The sequence below is a fragment of the Hemiscyllium ocellatum genome, chromosome 12 (genome assembly GCF_020745735.1).
Source record: "Hemiscyllium ocellatum isolate sHemOce1 chromosome 12, sHemOce1.pat.X.cur, whole genome shotgun sequence".
Lineage (NCBI taxonomy): Eukaryota > Metazoa > Chordata > Chondrichthyes > Orectolobiformes > Hemiscylliidae > Hemiscyllium > Hemiscyllium ocellatum.
The window spans coordinates 48,438,130-48,462,467 of record NC_083412.1 but is presented as its reverse complement, the minus strand read 5'-3'; the positions used below and the strand labels follow the sequence as shown (position 1 = coordinate 48,462,467).

The window sequence follows — 24,338 nt, the reverse complement described above, 5'->3', positions numbered from 1 at the left end:
TCCCTGGTGCCAGGATCAAGGATGTCTCAGAGAGGGTGCAGAATGTTTTCAAAAGGGAGAGGGATCAGCAGAAGGTCGTTGTACACATTGGTACCAATGGCATCGGAAGGGAAAAGCACGAGATTCTGAAAGGAGAATACAGAAAGTTAGGCAGGAGTTTAAAAAAGGAGGTCCTCGAAAGTAGTAATATCTGGGTTACTCTCGGTGCTGTGAGCTAGTGAGGGCAGGAATAGGAGGATGGAGCAGATCAATGCATGGCTGAGGAACTGGTGCATAAGAGAAAGATTCACATTTTTGGATCATTGGAATCTCTTCTGGGGTAGAGGTGACCTGTACAAGAAGAATGGATTGCACCTGAATTGGAAGGGACAAACTGGCCATTAATAGAGTGACATGCTCTTCTTGTCGGATGTGGGAGTTTCGGGAGAGTTTAAGGGTTACTGAGGAATACATCTGCAATAAATGTTGTTGGTTGCGAAATTGGAAGCTGCTCAGAAGGATTTAAACTAGGAAGGGGTGGGGTGGGGGGAGTTGGGAGGGGGGTGGTTAGTTGGAACCCATGGAGATAGTGAGGAAAGAGATCAATCTGAACCTGGTACAGTTGAGAAAAGAAGTGAGTCAAACATTCAGGGTAGGCAGGAACAAAGCAAAGAACAAAGTGGGACTGACAGATTAAACTGGATTTATTTCAATGCAAGGGGCCTAACAGGGAAGACAGATGAACTCAGGGCATGGTTAGGAACATGGGACTGGGATATCATAGCAATTACAGAAACATGCCTCAGGGATGGGCAGGACTGGCAGCTTAATGTTCCAGGATACAAATGCTACAGAAAGGACAAGAGAGGAGGGGAGTGGCATTTTTGACAAGGGCTAATATTACAGGTGTGCTAAGGGAGAATATTCCCGGAAGTACATCCAAGGAAGTTATTTGGGAGAAATAAGAAAAGCTTGATCGCTATATTGGGATTGTATTATAGACCACCTAATAGTCAGTGGGAAATTGAGAAACAAATTTATAAGGAGATCTCAGTTATCTGTAAAAATAATAGGGTGGTTATGGAAGGGGATTTTAACTTTCCAAACATAAACTGGGACTGCCATAGTGTTAAGGGTTCAGATGGAGAAGAATTTGTTAAGAGTGTACAAGAACATTTTCTGATTCATTATGTGGATGTACCTACGAGAGAAGGTGCAAAAGTTGACCTATTCTTAGGAAATAAGGCAGGGATGGTGACTGAGGTGTCAATGGGGGAGCACTTTGGGGCCAGCGAGCATAATTCTATTAGTTTTAAAATAGTGATGGAAAAGGATAAATCAGATCGAACAGTTGAAGTTCTAATTGGAGGAAGGCTAATTTTGATGGTATTAGGTGAGAACTTTCTAAAGCTGATTGGGTGCAGATATTCACAGGTAAAGGGACGGCTGGAAAATGGGAAGCCTTCAGAAATGAGATAACGGGAATCCAGAGAAAGTATATTCCTGTTAGGGTGAAAGGAAAGGCTGGTAGGTACAGGGAATGCTGGATGACTGAAGAAATTGAGGGTTTGATGAAGAAAAAGAAGGAAGCATATGTCAGGTATGGACAAGATAGATTGAGTGAATCCTTAGAAGAGTATAAAGGAAGTGGGAGTATACTTAAGAAAGAAATCAGGAGGGCAAAAAGGGGACATGCGATAGTTTTGGTAAATAGAGTTAAGAAGAATCCAAAGGGTTTTTACAAATACATTAAGAATTAAAGGGTAACTAGGGAGCGAATAGGGCCCCTCAACGATCAGCAAGGCTGCCTTTGTGTGGAGCCGCAGGAGATGGGGAAGATACTAAATGAGTATTTTGCATCTGTATTTACTATGGAGAAGGACATCGAAGATATAGAATGTAGGGAAATAGATAGTGACATCTTGCAAAACGTCCATATTAAAGAGGAGGAAATGTTGGATGTCTTGAAAAGTATAAAAGCAGATAAATCCCCAGGACATGATCGGGTGTACCCTAGAACTCTATGGAAAGCTGGGGAAGTGATTGCTGGGCCCTTTGCTGAGATATTTGTATCATTGATAGTCACAGGTGAGGTGTCGGAAGACTGGAGGTTGGCTAACATGGTACCATTATTTAAGAAGGGTGGTAAGGACAAGTCAGGGAACTATAGACCACTGAGCCTGATGTTGGTGGTGGGCAAGTTGTTGGAGGGAATCCTGACAGACAGGATTTACATGTATTTGGAAAGACATGGACTGATTAAGGCTTTGTGTGTGGGAAATCATGTATCACAAACTTGATTGAGTTTTTTGAAGAAGTAACAAAGAGGATTGATGAGGGCAGAGTGGTGGATATGATCTATATGGGCTTCAGTAAAGTGTTCGATAAGGTTCCCCATGGGAGACTGGTTAGCAAGGGAGAAGACAGAAGGTGGTGGTGGAGGGTTGTTTTTCAGACTGGAGGCCTGTGGCCAATGAAGTGCCACAGGGATCGGTGCTAGGTCCACTACTTTTCATCATTTATATAAATGATTTGGATATGAACATAGGAGGTATGGTTAGTAAGTTTGCAGATGACACCAAAATTAGAGGTGTAGTGGACAGCAAAGGAGGTTACCTCAGATCACAATGAGATCTTGATCAGATTGGCCAGTGGGCTGAGAAATGGCAGATGGAGTTGAATTTAGATAAATGGGAGGTGCTACATTTTGGTAGTGTTGCTGAACAAAGAGATTTTGGCGTGCAGGTTCATAGCTCCTTGAAAGTAGAGTCACAGGTGGATAGGATAGTGAAGAAGACATTTGGTATGCTTTCCTTTATTGGTCAGAGCATTGAGTACAGGAGTTTGGAGGGCATGTTGCAGCTGCACAGGATGTTGTTTAGGCCACTTTTGGAATATTGCGTGCAATTCTGTCCCCCTTCCTATTGGAAGGATGTTGTGAGATTTAAAAGGATGTTGTCAGGGTCGGACTAAAAGGAGAGGCTGAATAGGCTGGGGTTGTTTTCCCTGGAGCTGAGGGGTGACCTCATAGGAGATTTATAAAATCATGAGCACCATTGATGGGATAAATAGACAAAGTCTTTTCCCTGGGGTGGGTGAGTCTAGAACTAGACAACATAGGTTTAGGGTGAGAGGGGAAAGATATAAAAGGGACCTAAGGGGCAACTTTTTCATGCAGAAGGTGGTGTGTGTATGGAATGAGCTGCCAGAGGATATGGTTAAGGCTAATACAATTACAGCTATTAAAAGGCATCTGGATGGGTCTATGAATAGGAAGGATTTGAAGGGATGTGGACTGGCAAATGGGACTGGACTAGCATGGGATACCTGGTCGACATGGACGAGTTGGACTGAAGGGTCTATTGGCATAATATACATCTGTATTACTCTATGATTCTAAAAGAACAGAGAAGTGGTAATTGGAATACCCCTCAAAACATAATGTTTGGGCAGTCTCATTCTGTGCTGTTTCATCCCACAGGTTGAATTTAAGTCTCCAACCCCTGCTTGCCAAAAGAACAACTAGAAAGTCTGGACAGGGTGTTGTGTAGTTTAAAGTGGTGCTGGAAAAGCACAGCAGGTCAGGCAGCATCTGAGGAGTAGGAAAATCGACGTTTCTGGCAAACGCCCTTCATCAACTTTCCTACTCCTCAGATGCTGCCTGACCTGCTGTGCTTTTCCAGCACCACTCTAATCTAGACTCTGATTTCCAGCATTTGCAGTCCTCACTTTTGCCTTGCCAATGCTGTGTAGTTGGTTGGGAATGCATCTTGTAGAGAACCTGTAACTTGCCCAACAATAAACCTCTGTCCACTTTTGCTCCACACTCCCCCACCTCAGCAATTAACTCAAAGGCAAGGAAAGTCAAGAATGGCTTTCAACTCAGAGGCCTGGCAAGGTGCTTCAGTTGTTAATTAAAGGTTAGTGGTGAAGTTCGGTGGGGTACACTGACTAGCCTCAGTCAGCCCAGTGTATTTATCTCTTCACTATGGGCCTCTATCAATGTGGTTACTCTGGGCCTCCTGCAGTACCAGCAACATTCAACACTCCTGATGGCATTACAAGGTCTCTAATTGACCAGCAGCTCTTGCAGAGCTGAAAACGTGTTGCTGGAAAAGCCCTTCTTCAGGAATGCCCAAAACGTTGACTCTCCTGCTCCTTGGATGCTGCCTGACCTGCTGTGCTTTTCCAGCAACACATTTTCAGCTCTGATCTCCAGCATCTGCAGTTCTCACTTTCTCCCAGCAGCTCTTGTAGGATGGCTGTTCACATTTAAAGGCCTAAAACCATGGGATCAGTAAGTTAGCTGTCAGGTGGGCATATTGTCTGTTCAGGAAATTTAGAAATGATTGAGAGTGGGGCAAGTGGCACTTGCAGTGTTGCAGTGTTGGACATAGGCACCACCTTGGTCACCTTCTCAATGGATGGACAATAAATGATTGCCCAGTTAGTGATACCGCATTCCATGAGTGAATTACAAAACAAAATAAATTCAGCTTATTGTTATACAACTTAAAATGCATAACTGAATTTTCAAAATAATTCTACTATCATGACAATGACAATTCTGTAAACAGAAAGGTAAAAGGAAAACAAGTGAAGAGGTATTTAGAAGAATCCAAATTCTGTCATGTCATGTTATCTTGAAGTTATTATAATTACATAGTTCTTCCTTTAAGTTTTTTTCCTTCTATGTTGGTGACTTCCAACTACAAAGCTGAAAAGAAATCTTTGTATTAAAAGCTTCCATCTCATTGCAGTCCAATAACCTGCTCTGAAAACACTGCTCACTTTTCAACAGCTGGAATAAATTCCACCGCAGTCGCAGAGACATTCTAAAATAACCAACAACATTCTGAAAGAAAAAGTCAACTTTCTCTATCTCAAAATGTTAACAGGCAGATCCTTTTAAAATGATCCAAGATTCAATCCTGAATCTGAGTCCAGATCGTTACCAAAAACTAATAATGTCTTTTTTGGGGCTTACATCATCTGTACACCAAATTTTGTTGAAATCTGTATGTAATATTTTTGAGATATATTGAGGTATATTGCTTCCTACACAGGCAAGCAAACGTCAGAGGCAGAGGGAAAAAGACAGGACAAGAAATTCTAAACCAGCATCTCAACCAAAATATAAAGGTCTGTGATATCCAAGCATACCTGCAGAATGTTCAAGGCACAGACTGGTCTCAGCAGACACCCATTGGAACTGTGCCAAGCATCCCACATAATAAGCATGGTCATCCTCAACTCAAAAGGATGAACAAGGAAGAGGTTAAAACAGGAAGCTAACTTAATGAATGAATAGTTTGAAGTGAGCCTGCAATTCTCTGAAATATATAGTTGCCAGGGGATACTATTCACCAGTAAAATTAGCCTGAACAGTTGGAAAGATAATGTCTCAATTTCATTGAAATTGTGGAACACAACATTCTGGTGACAATGTGTTAAAGATGCACTGTGTTCTTGAGAAAATGTTTAGTCCTTCATTTATAAATATCTGATGCTATGAGGTGTAACACATCATTTGTTATCACTTGTGCTTGATACTATTATTATACAAGTAACATATGGCATTTGTCCATTCTCAACTAAGAAGATTTGTTAGCTGTATGGCCATAAATTGGTGAGGCTGATAATGTGGTCCTGACAGTGACAGTAGGACATGATGCACATTGGGTGTCAAGAGGTTTATGAAAATTGATAATATAAGATAAGCTCATTAAAATGAATGTTGACACCTCCATGCACACCTTGCTTGAGGCACGTGGAATACACTAAAGTCATAGTGCAGCTAATTGTCTGGACAAGTAAGTATCAGATAACATATGTAAAGAGAGAAATGCAAAAACTACGAGCAGGATTTTTCAAGGAGCGACAATCAAAGGCAGATTTCCACCTCAGTCCCACCTTTTTCTGTTAAGGCCAAACTCCACATTTGTAGCTGGAGACTCCAAATCCTCTACTTGCTTAATGCACAATGAATGCACTAAAGTCATGGTGTTTTTTTTTCCCCTTTAAATGTGCATAAGATAGAATGATCAACACTGTCAATCTGAGGAGCTGGGTTGAATGGTGTGTTTGGGAGGGCGTGGTTTCAGTTGAGAAGAAATCCAGGAATAAACTCAGGTTTTAACCTCCTACTTGTGAAGGGTTCCACGTCCATTGGAATGTTCAACTTTGCAGATAATTCTCTTGCTATATCTTAAAAAGTATTAAGGGAGATAGATCCCAGAGTCCTGAGGGGATCTGTCTCAGAATATTTAGACAGGCATGCGAACATATTGCTGGAGCATTGACAGACATCTTTATATCCTCTTTGGCCACAGGTGAGGTCCCAAAGGACTGGAGAATAGCCAATGTCATCCTATTATTTATGAAGGGTAACAGCAATAAGTAACAGGCATGTGAGCCTCATGTAGAGACATTATTGGAAAACATTATCAGAGACAGGATCTCTACACATTTAGAATCAAAAGGACTTACTAGTGATAGACAGCAAGGATTTGCGTGGGGGAGGTTGCTCCTCACTAACTTAGTCGAGTTTTTTGAGGAGGTGATGAAGATGACTGATGAGGGAAAAGCAGTTGATTTTTTTCTACAAGGACTTTAGTAAAGCCTTTGACAAGGTCCCTCATGGCAAACTGGTACCAAAGGTGAAGTCACATAGTATCATGGGTGAGCTGGCAAGAAGGATACTGAACTGGCTTAGTCAGAGGAGACAGAGGGTAGAAGTGGAAGGATGTTTTTCAGAATAGAGGGCTGTGACTAGTGGTGTTCCAAAGGGATCAGCGCTGGGACCTCTACTGCTCATGATCTACGTAAATAATTTGGAGGAAAAAGTGGCTGGTTTAATTAGTAAGATTGCAGATGATATAAAGCCACTGCTCCACTCCATCCAGGAATTCCTTAATATCATCAAAGACACCAAGGTAGAGGATGACACGGTCATGATTTCCTTCAACGTGACGGCCCTAGTCACATCAATAAACATCACCCTGGCCAAAGAAACACTGGCCTCACTGCTAGACAAACCAAGGACACAAACACCTGACAGCACCAACTCCATCAACCAGGACAGTGTCCTCCAACTAGTAGACTTGTGCCTCACAACCACTTCACCTTCAACGACATGATCTTCAAACAAACCAACAGGATACCAATGGGATTACCAATATCAGGACTCTTAGCAGAAGCAGTTATACACAGGTTAGAATGAACAGTCCTTCCCACAATCCAGCCCAAGCTTTGGGTCTGCTATGTGGATGACACCTTTGTTCATTACAAAACGCAACAAATTAGAAGAAACCCACAAACACATAAACAACATCCTTACCGGTATAAAGTTCACCAAAGAGGAAGAGAATCATAACAGACTCCCCGTCCTAGATATCACAGTAGATCAATAAGCCAATGGAGAGCTGCAGACCAGCGTTTACAGGAAAGCCACATACACTGACTAGATACTCAACTACAGGAGCAATCATCTCAACTCCCACGAACGAAGCTGCATCTGGACATTATTTAAATGAGCCACAACAGGCTGCAGCACCCAGGAACTATGAAAAGCCAAGGTAGAGCACCTATACAATGTATTGAGGAACAATGGGTACCCAATAAGGGCAGTCTGCCGATTCCTACAGAACAGACTCAAACAAGAAGATACAACACACCCAGAGATTCTCGTCACCCTGCCATACATTAAAGACACCTCAAAGATGATGACCAGACCTTTCCTAGGCATCATGGTAACCCATAAAGCTATCACCACACTGAAACAGCTCCTGATTAATTTAAAGGAACCTGTACCAACAGCCAGCAGAACGAACGTCATTAACAAAAAACCTGCAACAAACATTACATTGGACAGATGGGCAAGAAACTAGCCAACAGGATACATGAGTAGCGATTAGCCACCAAAAGACATGACCAACTATCACTGTATTCCATACACACAGACAAAAAGGGACATCAGTTCGACTGGGACAATACCTCGATCCTGGGACAGGCTAAACATCGACACGTAAGGGAATTCCTTGAGGCGTGCCATTCAAACCAGAAATCCATTAACAAACATATCAATTTGGACCCCATTCACCAATGTCTCAAAGAACCAGAAACGTTATCACCCACCATAACAGATTAACACACTTAAATATCAAGCAGGACAGAACACCAGCACTTCACCAGAAGTTCAGCAATGATGTTACCCAGCATGGTGACTAAATGTCTGGGACAAAATCTACCAGTTCAGTGAGCAACTTACAACTTGATCCACAACCTGAGCTACCAATCCCCAAATCACACACAAAGATTGGTGGAATTGCGGATAGTGAGGAGGATTGACAGAGTATACAGAATGATATAGATCAGTTGGAGGCATGGGCAGAAAAATGGCAGATTGAGTTTAATCCAGACAAATATGACCTGATGTATTTTGAAAGGTCAGATGCAGGTAAAAATTATACAGTGAATGGCAGACTCCTTAGAAGTATTGATGTGCCGAGGGATCTGGGCATGTAGGTCCACAGATCACGGAAGGTGGCAGCACAGCTGGATAAGGTGACAAAAAAAAGGCCTATGGCATGTTTGCCTTCATTAGAAGGAACATTGAGTATAAGGACAGGCAAGTTATGCTGCATCTTTATAGAACTTTAGTTAGGCCACACTTGGAATATTGCATGTAGTTCTGGTCACCACACTAACAGAAGGATGGGGATGCTTTAGAGAGGTTACAAAAAAAAGGTTTACCAGGATGTTGCCTGATATGGGGGATTTGAGATATGAAGCAAGTTTGGATAGACTGAGTTTGTTTTCACTGGAACAGTAGGTTGAGAGGCGACCTGATAGAAGTTTATAAGATTGCAAATGGCATGGATATAATGCAAAGTATGAGGCTTTTCCCTGGGATGGAAGGGTCAATTACTGGGGGGCACAGGTTCCAAGTGCAAGGTGGGGAGGGTACTAGAATTTTTTAAGAGATGTGCAAGACAAGTTTTCCACACAAAGGGTGGAGAGTGCCCTAGATCACGCTGCCAGAGGAGGTGGTGGAAGCAGACGCAATAGCAGCATTCAAGAAGCACCTGGATGAATACATAACAGGAAGGGAATAGAGGATCCTGTAAGCGGAGACAGTTTTAGTCTGGAAGGATAAAATGTGTCAGTGAAGGCTTGGAGGGCCGAAGGGCCTGTTCCTATACTGTATTGCTCATGCATCGGTACTTCTCTGGAGCCCTGACATGCAGCCCCACAGAAGTGACTACCTGGCCATCAGAAAATCTGAACCCACTTGTTTTGGGAGAATGCATAAAAATAAATGTTGAATCTTTAAAAGAAGAACATACCATCTTGAACGTCCAAGTGAATATTCGTCGAAAAAAAGAACAAGCCGATAGAGATTCAATGTTAAAAAATGAACCATTTAAGAAAATTCATAGCACGTGGGATTATAGGTTGTACATGGATCACATAGTGTTCAACAATGAAAAGATTAGCTAAATCTGAGCAAACCTTTCATAGACAGCAGCATATTCTTGGCTGAAAATGTGTTGCTGGTCAAAGCACAGCAGGCCAGGCAGCATCTCAGGAATAGGGAATTCGACGTTTCGAGCATAAGCCCTTCATCAGGAATGAGAGAGAGTAGCCAAGCAGGCTAAGATAAAAGGTAGGGAGGAGGGACTTGGGGGAGGGGCGATGGAGGTGGGATAGGTGGAAGGAGGTCAAGGTGAGGGTGATAGGCCGGAGTGGGGTGGGGGGCGGAGAGGTCAGGAAGGAGATTGCAGGTTAGGAGGGCGGTGCTGAGTTGAGGGAACCGACTGAGACAAGGTGGGGGGAGGGGAAATGAGGAAATTGGAGAAATCTGAATTCATACCTTGTGGTTGGAGGGTTTCCAGGCGGAAGATGAGGCGGTCCTCCTCCAGCCGTCGTGTTGTTATGTTCTGCCGGTGGAGGAGTCCAAGGACCTGCAAGTCCTCGGTGGAGTGGGAGGGAGAGTTAAAGTGTTGAGCCACAGGGTGGTTGGGTTGGTTGGTCCGGGCGGCCCAGAGGTGTTCTCTGAAGCGTTCCGCAAGTAAGCGGCCTGTCTCCCCAATATAGAGGAGGCCACATCGGGTGCAGCGGATGCAATGGATGATGTGTGTGGAGGTACAGGTGAACTTGTGGCGGATATGGAAGGATCCCTTGGGGCCTTGGAGGGAAGTGAGTGTGGAGGTGTGGGCGCAAGTTTTACATTTCCTGCGGTTGCAGGGGAAAGTGCCGGGGGTGGAGGTTGGGTTGGTGGAGGGTGTGGATCTGACGAGGGAGTCACGAAGGGAGTGGTCCTTGCGGAACGCTGATAGGGGAGGGGAGGGAAATATATCCTTGGTGGTGGGTTCCGTTTGGAGGTGGCGGAAATGACGGCGGATGATACGTTGTATGCGGAGGTTGGTGGGGTGGTAGGTGAGAACCAGTGGGGTTCTGTCTTGGTGGCGGTTGGAGGAGCGGGGCTCAAGGGCGGAGGAGCGGGAAGTGGAGGAGATGCGGTGGAGGGCATCGTCGATCACGTCTGGGGGGAATCTGCGGTCCTTGAAGAAGGAGGCCATCTGGGTTGTGCGGTGTTGGAACTGGTCCTCCTGGGAGCAGATGCGGCGGAGACGAAGGAATTGGGAATATGGGATGGAGTTTTTGCAGGGGGCAGGGTGGGAGGAGGTGTAGTCCAGGTAGCTGTGGGAGTCAGTCGGTTTAGGCCACTTACTTGCGGAATGCTTCAGAGAACACCTCTGGGCCGCCCGGACCAACCAACCCAACCACCCTGTGGCTCAACACTTTAACTCTCCCTCCCACTCCACCGAGGACATGCAGGTCCTTGGACTCCTCCACCGGCAGAACATAACAACACGACGGCTGGAGGAGGACCGCCTCATCTTCCGCCTGGAAACCCTCCAACCACAAGGTATGAATTCAGATTTCTCCAGTTTCCTCATTTCCCCTCCCCCCACCTTGTCTCAGTCAGTTCCCTCAACTCAGCACCGCCCTCCTAAACTGCAATCTCCTTCCTGACCTCTCCGCCCCCCCACCCCACTCCGGCCTATCACCCTCACCTTGACCTCCTTCCACCTATCCCACCTCCATCGCCCCTCCCCCAAGTCCCTCCTCCCTACCTTTTATCTTAGCCTGCCTGGCTACTCTCTCTCATTCCTGATGAAGGGCTTATGCTCGAAACGTCGAATTCCCTATTCCTGAGATGCTGCCTGGCCTGCTGTGCTTTGACCAGCAACACATTTTCAGCCGTGATCTCCAGCATCTGCAGACCTCATTTTTTTACCAGCAGCATATTCTTGCCAATTTCTTTAGTTTTTCAGCTCAAGAATTTATTTCCCATGTGTCAAGAAAGGGAAAAGCCCAGATACTGTTGCCCTGGAATTTTCTCAATCACTATGATGCTTATACTAATTTTTGCAGTGATTTTGTAATTGAGAATTTGTATAGATTTCCAATTAATCCTGTTGGATTATTGTAACAAATCAGCCTTGAAGCAATGTAAATGATTGAGAAAATTGTTTAGGTGCAATTCTGCTGAAAAGACACAGGAAATTCCAGGCCTACGCGAATTTCAACAAAGCAGGTTTTCAGAAGAGTCGTTAGGCCAAACACCAGTCATATTCCTCATCCCACAGGTTGACCTCGGTATCAAGACATTTGGACAAAGTATATCTGGCAGGTATCCTCATTGGGCAGCTGCTCACACAAAGCACATGGGAAACAGTAGCTGGGCCAGGAGACTGGAGCAGAGGTTCAGTCATTAGGTGGTCATTGGTTGACACCAAAGAAAGGTTGCTGGCTGACAGGTAAATCAGAGGGATGGTATATTAGGAGAGTCACATAGGATGGAAATGGGGGAGCAGAGGGCAGGAGAAGGTAAAGCTTTCTTTTTAGGATACAGAGGAACATTCCTATCAATTAATGCAATGCACTTATATAGATATGCAGTATTGCAACTTGATAGGAAATATAAGGACCAGGAGTGTGCACTCAACGGAAAGATGCTCAAAGGCCTTGATAAACTGAGGAACTTATGGATTCAACTAGATCACCCCGTGAGTATGGTTAGATAAAACCATTTAAAAAAACAGCCTTTGGATTTGTCAATAGATATGTCAGGATTGGAATTCAGTTGTGTTTTTCCTGTTGTTTTAGATGTCAAATGTGCACAATGCTTATGAATATGTTGATGGGACCCCTCATGTTAAAAATGATAAACTGCCTGAAACAAACATTGGGACAGCAGCTGTCTGTCTGAAAACGTTTCAAAATGGTATTCAAGTTTTTAAAATGCCTAATTGTAATCTGAGCTCATGTTATCAGGCTTATTGATATTTTCTAATCAAACTATTCAGGGATGATATTACACACCTCTGGTAAAGGTAGGACTTGAATATAGACCCTCTGATTCAGTGATAGGGACACTATCACTGTATCTTATGTGATCTATTTCTGAAGAGTATTAGTTTCAGCATTCCTCCACATCCCCAGCATGATTAATAGAGTCCTCCACACTATCCACCCTATTTCATGAATTTTGCTGTCAACACTTAATCTGACTCCCAGAATTATGATAGTGAGAATGGGAGGGAGGAACGGAGAAGGAAAACGTTAAAGGGCAGTTTCCTCTTATCTCACCTTCCATCCCACCAACCTCCATATTCATAATATCATCCTTGGCTTCACTTCCAATGTGATGCCACCACCACATGTTCCTTTTCCTGCTTGCTTCTTTCAGCATACTGTAAGAGCTGCTTCGTCTGTGATGCGCTAATCTACTCCTCAATCACCCCATTTACTATGGTATCTTTCCATGCAAAGGCATGAGATGCAGACCCTATTCTTTTATATCCCTCCTTCTCATAGTCCACAACCCCAAATATTCCTTTGAGTGATTAAGTGATTTACTTATATTTCTTACAAATGTATACACTGCATATACTTCTCACAATTTGATGCCCTCTGTAGTGGTGAGGAGAAACAGAAACTGAATGAACATTTTGTGGAATACTTCTGTTTAGTCCCAGCTATGTTACCAAGCTTCCTGTGGATTGTCATTTCAATTTTCCACATTGGCCCCACACTAGTCTTTCTCCTTGGTTTGTTGTAGCATTCCAATGAGGTTCAATGACACCTCAGCTTTCAACTTGATACACGACAGCCTTCTGGTTTCAACTTTGAGTTTAACAATTTTAGATTGTAAATATTTGTCTCCAGTTTTGTTTTAAGTCAGTTTGGCTTTGCCTCGCCTTACTTTTCTCCTTCATTGTGCAGTTGGATGGCTGCTATCCAACTGTAAAGACCACACATGGATGCATTTTATGTTCCATTATTATCTCCATTGTCATTCCTTATGGCTTTTTAAATACAAAACCTGCCATCCACACTTACAGATTTTAGTATTTTTCTTCCACATCTTTTCTCCTCCATTTGTTCAAAACTTATTACATTTCTAATTTACCTAAAGACCTGAAATCGTAGACAGAATCTTATAGGGACCTGAAGATATATATGAGATTTGTGGACAAGAAGTCTGGTGAGGTCAGGGGGCGTGGATTTGAACCTCAGCATTGCAGATGGTGAAAGTGAAATTCAATAGAACTCTTGAATGAAAGGACAGCTATGACCTCCATGTTAGTTGGTGTTTACAACTGACAACCATCTGGTTCACTGCCATTCTTTAGAGAAAAAAAATCTACCACTTCTACCTGGTCTAGCCAGCCTGTAAACTGAAGACCTGTAACAGTCTAGTTATTTATTAACTGCCCACTCATAACAATTAGGAACAGTCAATAATACTGGCTTAGCACTTGATGACTTTTAATTATCTTGGCTCTTGAGAAACTTAATACATCTTTGTGTCACTAAAAGTTTGGCACCTGTGTCAGGTCATTCTCCGTGATAACTTTCCATGATGGCTTCTGTCAGAGATCATCAGCCAATTCCTCCTAACTTCCTCAACCCAAAACTCCACACCACCCCCACCCCACGTTTGTGCTTACTGAAATTCATCAAACTGACTTAAAGCACATATTCCACTTCTCGTGCTTGTTTGCAGGTCTAACAGAATTTCTTCATTCTTCTTTTGATTTAGTGTTCTGCTCATTGTGTCCAAGACAGCCATTTAGGTTCCAGGCTTGTAGCAAATTTTGATGTTGTACTCCTGAATTTTACCAGAAGTTGTTATAGTCTAGATGATGCTTCTCTCGTCTGTAAATTCCTGCTTTGTGACAGTCATCTATTGATTAAATTGCATTTTCTTTGAGGTGCAACACAGCATCAGCTTTGAGATTCTTAAGGGTACAATTGAAATAAAATCTGCCCTAACTCAATCTCAATATTCTTAATCACCAATGAGCCTGACGTCAGTGGTGGGCAAGTTGTTGGAGGGAATCCTGACGGACAGGATGTGCATGTATTTGGAAAGGCAAGGACTGATTAGGAATAGTCAGCATGGCTTTATGCATAGGAAATCATGTCTCACCAACTTGATTGAGTTTTTTAAAGAAATAACAAAGAAGGTTGATGAGGGCAGAGCAGTTGATGTGATCTATATGGACTTCAGTAAGGTGTTTGACAAGGTTCCCCATGGGAGACTAGTGAGCAAAGTTAGATCTTATGGAATACAGGGAGAAGTTACCATTTGGATACAGAACTGGCTGAAAGGTAACAGACAGAGGGTGGTGGTGGAAGGTTGTTTTTCAGACTGAAGGCCTGTGAACAGTGGAGTGCCACAAGGATCGGGCCTCTACTTTTTGTCATTTATATCAATGATTTGGATGTGAGTATAAGAGGTATAGTTAGTAAGTTTGCTGATGACTCCAGAATTGGAGGTGCAGTAGACAGTGAAGAAGGTTACCTCAGATTCCAATGGGATTTGATCAGGTGAGCCAATGGGCTGAGAAATGGCAGGTAGAGTTTAATTTAGATAAATGCGAGGTACTGCATTTTGGGATAGCAAATCTTAGCAGAACTTATACACTAAATGTAAGGTCCTAGGGAGTGTTGCTGAACAAAGAGACCTTGGAGTGCAGGTTCATAGCTCCTTGAAAGTAGAGTAGCAGGGAAGTCACGTTGAGACTGTGTAGGACATTGATTAGACCATTGTTGGAATATGGTGAGCAATTCTAGTCTCCTTTCTATCAGAAAGACATTGTGAAACTTGAAAGGGCTCAGAAAAGATTTACAACGATGTTACCAGCGTTGAAGGATTTGACCCATAGGGATAAGTTGAATAGGTTAGGGCTATTTTCCCTGGAGTTCGAGGCTGGGAATGACCTTATAGAGGTTTACAAAATCATGAGGGGCATGGATAGGATAAATAGACAAATTCCCTCACCCTGGAGTGGGGGAATTCAGAACTAGAGGGCATAGGTTTAGGGTGAGATGAGAAAGATATAAAAGAGAGCTAAGGGCAACTTAGGGTAGTAAGTGTATGGAATGAGCTGCCAAAGGAAGTGGTGGAGGCTAGCACAATTGCAACATTTAAAAGGCATCTGGATGGGTATATGAATAGGAAGAGTTTGGAGGGATATGGGCCAGGTGCTGGTAGGTGGGACTAGATTGGGTTGGGATATCTGGTCGGCATGGACAGGTTGGACCGAAGGGTCTGTTAAAAATCACATAACAACAAGTCTATTTGAAGGTACTAGATTACAGAGCACTATTCCTTCATTGGGCAACTTTTGAGGCAGGATCATAAGACACAGAGTTTGTAGGAAAAGATCACAGTGTAATGCAATTAAAATGATGTATTGAACAATCCTAGATTGCTGTTAAGTCTTTCATGTTTTAGAATGGGTTACAGGTTTCAATTCATTAATATGTAAATCCCAGAACTTCTTTTAAGTCACATTCTCGAGATAACTTAAGGTATTATAAAAAGAAGTGGCATCTCAGCTCAGACAATGTATTAAAGGTGTGAGATTAGACTTTGTCTGTATCCCAATCTTGAGTCAGACTGATTCTGTTTCCAAAGCAGAACTTTATAAATTGTTATATGGATTGACTGCCTGCAGGTTGTCTGCTTTTTGAGCAAAAATAAAATATATTTTTGAATACAGTTCTGCAAATGCAAATTCAACCCATAGACTTATGTGTATGTACATGTAAGGGAGAGAGAGAGAGTGAGTGAGAGTGTGTGCATGTGCACGTGCGGTTGTGTGCGTGAGTGTGTGCATGTGCGTGAGTGTGTGTGTGTTGTATGTGACTGAGTATAAGGGGGTGTGTATGCATGTGAGTGTGTGCGTGTGTGCATGTGCATGTGCGAGAGAGTGTGAGACTATATTGTCTAGTGCGGTCACCTGAAGTATGACATGAACCCGAGGCCCCAGTTGAGGCCATCCTCATGGGTACAAAACTTGGATATCAGCCTTAATTCGGCCAATCTGCATTGTTGCATATCCTAAAGTCAGCCTTATATGATGGTCACCTGAAGATCCAAGGCTAAATGTCCTTGACCATTGAAGTGTTCCCCGACTGGGAGGGAACATGTGTGGCAACATCTGGTGATTGTTGCACAGTGTTCATTCATCCATTGTCGTAGCGCCTGCTTGGTTTCACCTCGGGGAATCCTTGCCTGCAGCATATGAGATAGACAGCATTGGCCAAGGCACACAAGTACCCGCCATGTACTTGGAGGATGGTGTCTCCACATGTAATAGTGGTATCCATGTCAACATTTTGACACGTCTTGCAGTGGTTGCCATGACAGGGTTGTCTGGTGTTGTGGTCAATGTTGTCCTGAAGGCTGGGCAGTTTGCTGCGAACAATAGTCTGCTTAAGATTTGGCAGTTGTTTAAAGACGAAAAGTTTAAAGGCATGACACTGTGATCTTTTGCGATAAATTCTGTGTCTTATGGTCCTGCCCAAGTAGTTATCTGATGAAGGAGCAGTGCTCTAAAAGCTAGTACCTCAAATAAACTTGTTGGACGATAACATGGTGTTGTGTGATTTTTAACTTTGTCCACCCCAGTCCAACACTGGTATCTCCACATCGTTGCTATTACTGGCCCACTCATGTTCACCAGGTATTTGTGGTTTCTATACAGAATGTCATTGCTGCATCTCAGTGTAAAGTTATTAATGAAAGGCTAGATAACTCATTATATGCAGTTAATTTTGCTATTGCATCTGGTATCTTTGATTTCCAATGATCCAGGTACACATCTGAAGGCACGGTAATTTGTTCCGAGTTTTAGTCTTTACATGTGATTGCCAATTGCCTTTGAGCATATGAAGTTAATATTGGCAAAAGATTCTAATTGTTAACTTCTCCTCAATGTCACATTCATGTGGAAAGTCCCTTTGCCTTTTGATTGATTGTTGTTCTACTTTAAATCTGCATATTGATCTGTCTTGCTGTAAACCTTGTGTAAGTGCTTATGTATATGCAAGCCTCTGGCACACTCCTTGTTGCTGCCAGTATAGTCAACATAGTTATTGTTTCGCTGCATGCTATCGCAGCCCCTGGCTGTATCTTTGGAATCAGACATTTTGGACAGACGAGCCCAGTGTCTTTTTGCAATGCCTTACTTACAAAAGTCTGCAAGCAGAAGACAGCTCTGTGGTGTTACAACAGACCATACTTCCCACATAGCTTTCTGCTTCTGCATTCTGGTGACTACACTAATTCTGATAACTACACCTAATGCTTTCAGATATTGTTATTCAGTTGCAATCACTTTAGATTTTCTGCCATTTTTTTTAGCAATATTGACTTCATGAACTTTTTTGTTCTCCAAGAGATATTTTTGGAAAGATACGTTGTGTGTTCAAACTATAACCAGCTTCATTATTTACTCAGTCAATACAGCCTCTAAGAAATCACAAACCTTGCCTTGTCACAGTACCTAGTGGTGAACTGATCAATTGATTTAATTGGTTGTTTGCCAATAAGACATAAGCTGTAGATGGTGAATCCTAAAGTTCCCTTTACTATACTGATCCTTCAACATTTCCCAAAGCTTAGCTGGATGTCTTTTTAGACAGACCAAAAGTGTTGGTATTGTGTGATGCCTCATTTCCAATGGCTACCTTTATTTTCACCACTTGTTTATCTGACTCTGTGACAGCTAAAATCATACTTATTTAAAATGTTTAAATGCAGATGGAACATATGTGGTTTTCTAATTCATGCTAGTGAACTCTCAGCCTTTTACAAACGTTATGGATGTGCAAAAGATTTATAGTAGCAAGCAGCACCTCTATGATGTCCTGGATCCACTGAATGTGCTATCTCAACTTAAAGGGGAACACTCCTGCTGCTGACATCTTAACTACTTCTGTCCACATCTACTTGGTTGTAGAAGTTGGCATCTTCCTCGTGATCTTAGAAAAGTTCACTAAAGTGCCTCAGATTCGATCTTAAGACATTGTGCTAAGAGCGTGCAACTCTTAGATCACTTCTCCATTTGTTTGGTTGCTGCAGCCTCAAAGATCCACATGTTGCTGAGTCACTGTAACCTATGTTCTCCATGCTGTGATCACTTTATGCAGAAATCATTCCTTTGACTGATTAGAGATTACATCATGCCCACTATTTTTGATACAGGGTAACTGGTTCAGCATAAGAGGCCGAGCTAAACCAGCCAATTACTAAAATTGGGTTCCAGCCCCACTAATCATCCTACTATACTGAGATTAAGTTTATGAAATCCAGCCCCATATGGACTGCAATATACCTGCTCCCACATAGAAAATTGAATACTTAAATCAAAATACACATAATATGAATCTAAAGAATGCCTTTTACACTTTTCTTTCAAAAACTTTATCCAATCTTGTTTCTTTCTTTTTTTAAAATTTTTTGAACTAATTAGTGCTTTTGTTAAATAGTGGACTGAGAAATGTCATGTAAGTATAGTCGTTGTCTTACACTCATGTGTTAGTCATATAATAGGAGAAAGTGAGGACTGCAGATACTGGAGATCAGTGTTGAGAGTGTGGTGCTGGAAAAGCACAGTTGGTCAGACAGCATCTGAGGAGCAGGAGAATCAATGTTTTGGGCAAAGGCCCTTAATCAGGAATCAGGAACGTCGATTATGCCCAAAACATAGGTTCTTCTGCTCCTCGGATGCTGCCTGACCTGCTGTGCTTTTCCAGCACCATACTTTTGACCGGTAGTCATATAATGTCTTGGTGTCAGCCATAGATTTTCCAATTGTGAAACTAGGAATATGAGCAAATGGCGAAGGACAGAAAAGGATAAAATTTCCTGTAAACAGTGAAATGCAACATCTCTTTTCATCTGGGAACAAAATCCATGCAGCTTCCCATTCATGCTGCTAAACTGTGTAATTTGTTATTAGAAAATCCATTAATATAGTAATATGTTAAAAGTAGTTTCTACATAGTATTAAGTTAGAATGGTGTTTTAACACTTTTTTTTACCATTCCTTAATGTTGTAGCTTCTCATATTGGTGTTAACAGAGGTGAAAAATAATTAACACTGCACCAGACAGTTAAAAACTCTGTTCAGTGAGACAGTCACTGAGATCATCAACAATCTTAGCAAATGTGATCATCTATCATCTGATTCATGAACAATTTTGATAAAGCCCTAGATCTCCAAGGGTTAGAGTTATTGGCTGCTCACAACAAAATAACTATTCACTCTCTTTTTATGCACATACTATTTGACTGATTTTGAGTTCATTAATGAAGTTGGAATGCAGGTTTTGCTTTTGCCTACCTTGAACGTATTCTCATTGTGTGTTCATGCCCATGGGCTCTCAAGATTCTCTCTCATTCTATAGGTCCAATTCCAACCACACTGAGCTATTTATGATGAGTGACATTTGGCTCCATGACATCATTGTTTGGTTGCTCGAAAATCCTGAAACCCTGACAATTTACCCTCTGTTTTATCTCCCTGTCAAAAACATTGAATAACATTTCTACACAATCACAAATGAGCATTTCTTTTCAAGAGATTTACTGTACACTTTGGCAAGTAAAACTTATGCCACAAGTGCCAAGCAATGACTATCTCCAATAAGAAAGAATTTAACCATGACTCACTGACATTCAGTAGTACTATCATCACTGAATCCTTCATTATCAACATCCTGGGGGTTACCATTGACCAGAAACTGAACTAGACTTACCACTTAAATATATTGTCTTCAAAACAGGTCAGAGGCTAGGAATACTGCAGTGAGTAACTCACCACCTGACTCTCAAAGCCTGTCCACAAGCAAACAGACATAAGTCAAGAGTACGATGGAATACTTCCCACTCGCCTGGATGAGCACAGTTCTAACAACACAAGAAATTTGACACCATCCAGCACAAAGCAGCCTGCTTGATTATTTGTCAAGTTATAGTCCAACAGGTTTGATTGGAAGCACACTAGCTTTCAAAGTGCCGCTCCTTCATCGGATGGTTGTGGAGGACACAACCACCTGATGAAGGAGCAATGCTCCGAAAGCTAGTGTGCTTCCAATTAAATCTATTGGACTATAACCTGGTGCTGTGTAATTTTTAACTTTAACACCAGCATCTCCAAATCATGATTATTTGTTGATCTGGTGCAAGTCAGTCACTCCACCATCAATACTCAGTAACAAAGGTGTGTGTATACTATCTACAAGATGCATTTCAGAAAACCACTGAAGATCTTTAGACAGAAACTTCCAAACCCATGATTGTTTCCATCTAAAAGGACAGATTCATGGGAACACCACCACCTGCAAGCTCCCCTCCTAGCTGTATCACTGCTGTTTTGCTGTCACTGAGTCAAAACCTTTAAGTTGATAGTGTGTTGCTGGAAAAGCACAGCAGGTCAGGCAGCATCCGAGGAACCAGAAAATTGACATTTCAGGCAAAAGCTCTTCATCAGGAATGATGCAAGGAACCTCCCAGCCTCATTCCTGATGAAGGGCTTTTGCTCAAAATGTTGATTTTCTGTTCCTTGGATGCTGCCTGACTTGCTGTGCTTTTCCAGCAACACATTCTTGACTCTAATCTCCAGCATCTGCAGGCCTCACTTTCACCAAAACTCTTAAGTTCCTACCCTGACAGCATTGTGGGTCTACACACAGCACATGGACTACAGTGGCTAAAGGCAGCACCCTCTCAAGAGTAACTAGGAACGGGCAGTCAGTGCTGGAGAGTCAATGTTCATGTCCCTCAAGAGAATTTTTTTGAAAACCTTCAAAATAATCATGATTTTACTAACTTCATTGTTAGGGCTTCAAATTGCAAGAATAATGCTTGTTCCCAATTCTTTGTTCTTTCTCATTTCTCAATTGATTTTTTTCTAAGCCTGTACCTGAACAAGTATTTTAATTTCTTGTCAGGTAAATAGTTCAGAAATTGGTTCAAACATTAGAAGTTTTAACTTTATTCAAAATATAAACGTTCTCCTCAGCCTAATTTCCAGGCCAGTCATTAAACTTTTATATTCCTTTCCTGAATGGGTCAAATCTACTCAGAGTACCCAATAATCTGGCTCTCTTCTTCCCTTTGCTGGTAGTGAACTTTCACTTATATTACTGCTAATTTTTAAAAGGCTTGTTCCTCCTATTAGTAGCTGTAAAATTCTGAGAGACTGAATTTCTGGTGGATTTTCGGGAGTGATTTTCAGCTTAGACATGTCTCTTTCCAAGCAGTTATTCAGCTCTGTAACTTTTCTGGCTAATATTCAGTACTAAAGCTGTACCTTTATTTCCTGAAAATGTTTTTTGAAATCTCTTCTTCTCAGGTCTATTTTATGATCTTCACTGCTCCCATGGTTTCCTGGGTAGTGAATTCCACCATAGACATAAAGACATGTTAAATGCTGATGGCAATGTGCTCTCATAACTCTCTGTCATTTTAAAGAGTGTCCTAACTCTCCCCACACTGGGCTATTTATCCCCAGTGGCATATAACTTCACAAAGTTGTCCCAGGGGCTTGAAAGCCTGGCACAAAAAGTACTCTATATATTCAACATGTACATTCGGTAGTACAGAACTAAAGTATTGCTGAAAATCAGGCGTGTTATTGAAGCTTTTCATCTTCCTTTTATCAGGAATAATGAAATACAGTAGACTTTAATTTGACTAATTATCAAAATACAATAACATTTTAATGGACTATTTAATTCTTTGATTGTTAAGATCATCCAAATTGCTGGGTTCTTTTCTCCTATTACACAATGATTGGTGATGAGCTTTCACTGTAACTGTCAAGAGTTAAGTTTTCACGCTGTGCAATGCTAGTTATTTTATCTTTGACCACAGACCATAAAATGCAAAGCTTTGTGCGTCTATAAGGAGGTTAGAGGTGTTCAAGAACTGTCCTGATGAGTGTAGATCCAGAATGCTAACCTGTATTTTCTTTTACAAGTGGCATTATTTGTTTATTATTTTCCCATTTTCTATTTTGAACTGAGATTTGTTTACTGGTGTTCTGAAGGATAACTGTTGTTACCCATTATTTGTTGTTACCCAATACTCATTCAAGTATTCTCCGTCTTCCCTCCAAAATGTAGTCTGACTAAAGTTGACATCATTCTCATCATTAATATTCCTGGTTTTAAGATACACTAAGCAGACACTCATTTACTCCTGTATGTGGAAGTACAAAGGATATATTGGTTGAAATTATAGCAGAGGATACTGTCAGTAAATTGCTTAATGTATTTGTCTCAAATGTTTTTATCTGCTACATTAGCAGAAGCATTACCCTATTTATTTTATTGCATCAACTATGGAGAAATAATTAGCTAATTATCCTGGCATACATTAAAATTGATGAAAGGCAAAAATAAGGTACCATGTTAAAAGTAGAAATTTGAAAGATATTACAAACTACAAGCTATGCAAGATTTTCCTCAACAGACTTTGAGAATTTTAATGGGTACGTGGCAAAAGAGCAGCTTTCATCATTCGCCTCACGTACAGTTTCCAAGAGATTAGACATGGGCCTGTGGAGATTTCTAGTTTCTTAATATTTGGTCAGCTGGAGTGCCAATTGTCGGAGTTGTTGGCATCCATAAAACGGTCAGGCAAAAGACAAGCTCTTCAGCCAATCAGATTTGAAAACTCTTCATTTAAATCACTTATTAGGAAGTAAAGATTCATACATACATCATTATGGAAAAGACTTAAAATAGAAAACACAGAACCTATTTTTTAAATCTTCAATGGAGATTTTCTTTGAGGAAATGAATCTTAAAATTTGTAAAATGATGCTTTCGGGGACGGGAAGGATGTTCAGCACTATCATTTATTACACTATTAAAACTCAGGTTCTCCTAATTACATAAGATTCAAAATGTTCCTTTGTCATTAGAGCAAAAATAATGGAAATTATTCGACATTTGTCCCATTCCTGTGATGTCTCTGCACAATGTACCTCTGAAGACTGCATGAGCATAACCTCTGGAGGAATATCAACAGTGGCATTCACGGTTCTGTGTTAAATTGCATTTTCAAAAGCCAGAAGTTGTTGTCACTTTTATCCAATGATAATCATAACAGTGCATAGCCTGACCATTGTTAGCAGACTAAAATCTGGGCCATTATCTACAAATTAATTGTTCAATTAGAAGCTTTTGTTGTAAAAGAACACTATATGATTTTTTTTCCATTTGTACACAGTTAATATTTCTCTTTGTTTTACAGAATGGAAGATTAGACATGCCCATCATTGACATGGCTGGGATTTAATTTTGGCATTTCAGACAGGGCAATATATTGCACATCGCAACAAACAGAGTTACTGACATAATGACAGAACCTTGGCCAAAATGTTGTTCAGCTTCTCTCCTCCAGTTCAACCACAAGCTTGGAAGTATTAATTCAACTTATTAGTTAACACATCTTCAAAATTTATTTTTACTCTCATTTTCCAATTATAGGATCATGCATAATATACTACTAGCCCTGCTCACCTGCTTTTGTTCATCCTTTTTAATGTTTTTTTTCCTTTTCATTTGTTACCACTTCTCTCTTTTCTGAAGCTGCTTTCCTTTTTGTGCTAGCTAACTTAACTAATAGTTAAGATCAGAATACAAAGATCAGACACTGAAATCAGGTGTGATCATGTGTTATTAATCTCCACACAAGAGTACTTTACAACAAAGAGAACAAACGATAAGGAATCAGATATAAGAATCTTGCCATTTTCTTCTCTTTAACTCTCAGAGTGAATATAAGCACCTCTAACATAGCAACAGTTTAGTTCAGCTTGCTCAGAGATTCTGGAGCCATGCACAAATATAGGCCTATCTTTTATTTCCTTGCTTAGAAATCTGAAACGTTGAAGTCATAACAATGATCATATACAAAATTTTGTTGTTAAATGAGCACCAAGATTAATAGCAGCCACCATACTTATAGCTAAGTT

At 41.4% G+C, this 24,338-nt stretch overlaps 1 protein-coding gene across 3 annotated transcripts in view; it reads left to right on the top strand.

Moving 5' to 3' along the window:
• Positions 1-23,894, top strand: part of LOC132820741 (T-cell immunoreceptor with Ig and ITIM domains-like) — a 67,062-nt gene extending 43,168 nt beyond the window's left edge. For 2 of the 3 annotated variants that reach the window (XM_060833010.1, XM_060833012.1), the window contains 2 exons: positions 5,046-5,121; positions 23,615-23,679. In XM_060833010.1, coding sequence (XP_060688993.1) covers positions 5,046-5,095 — 50 coding nt within the window. In that variant the 3' untranslated portion in view covers positions 5,096-5,121; positions 23,615-23,679. Of the gene's footprint in view, positions 1-5,045; positions 5,122-23,614 lie in introns of all 3 variants that reach the window. The other variant, XM_060833011.1, reaches the window with a different exon arrangement.
• Positions 23,895-24,338: the final 444 nt, after the last annotated feature.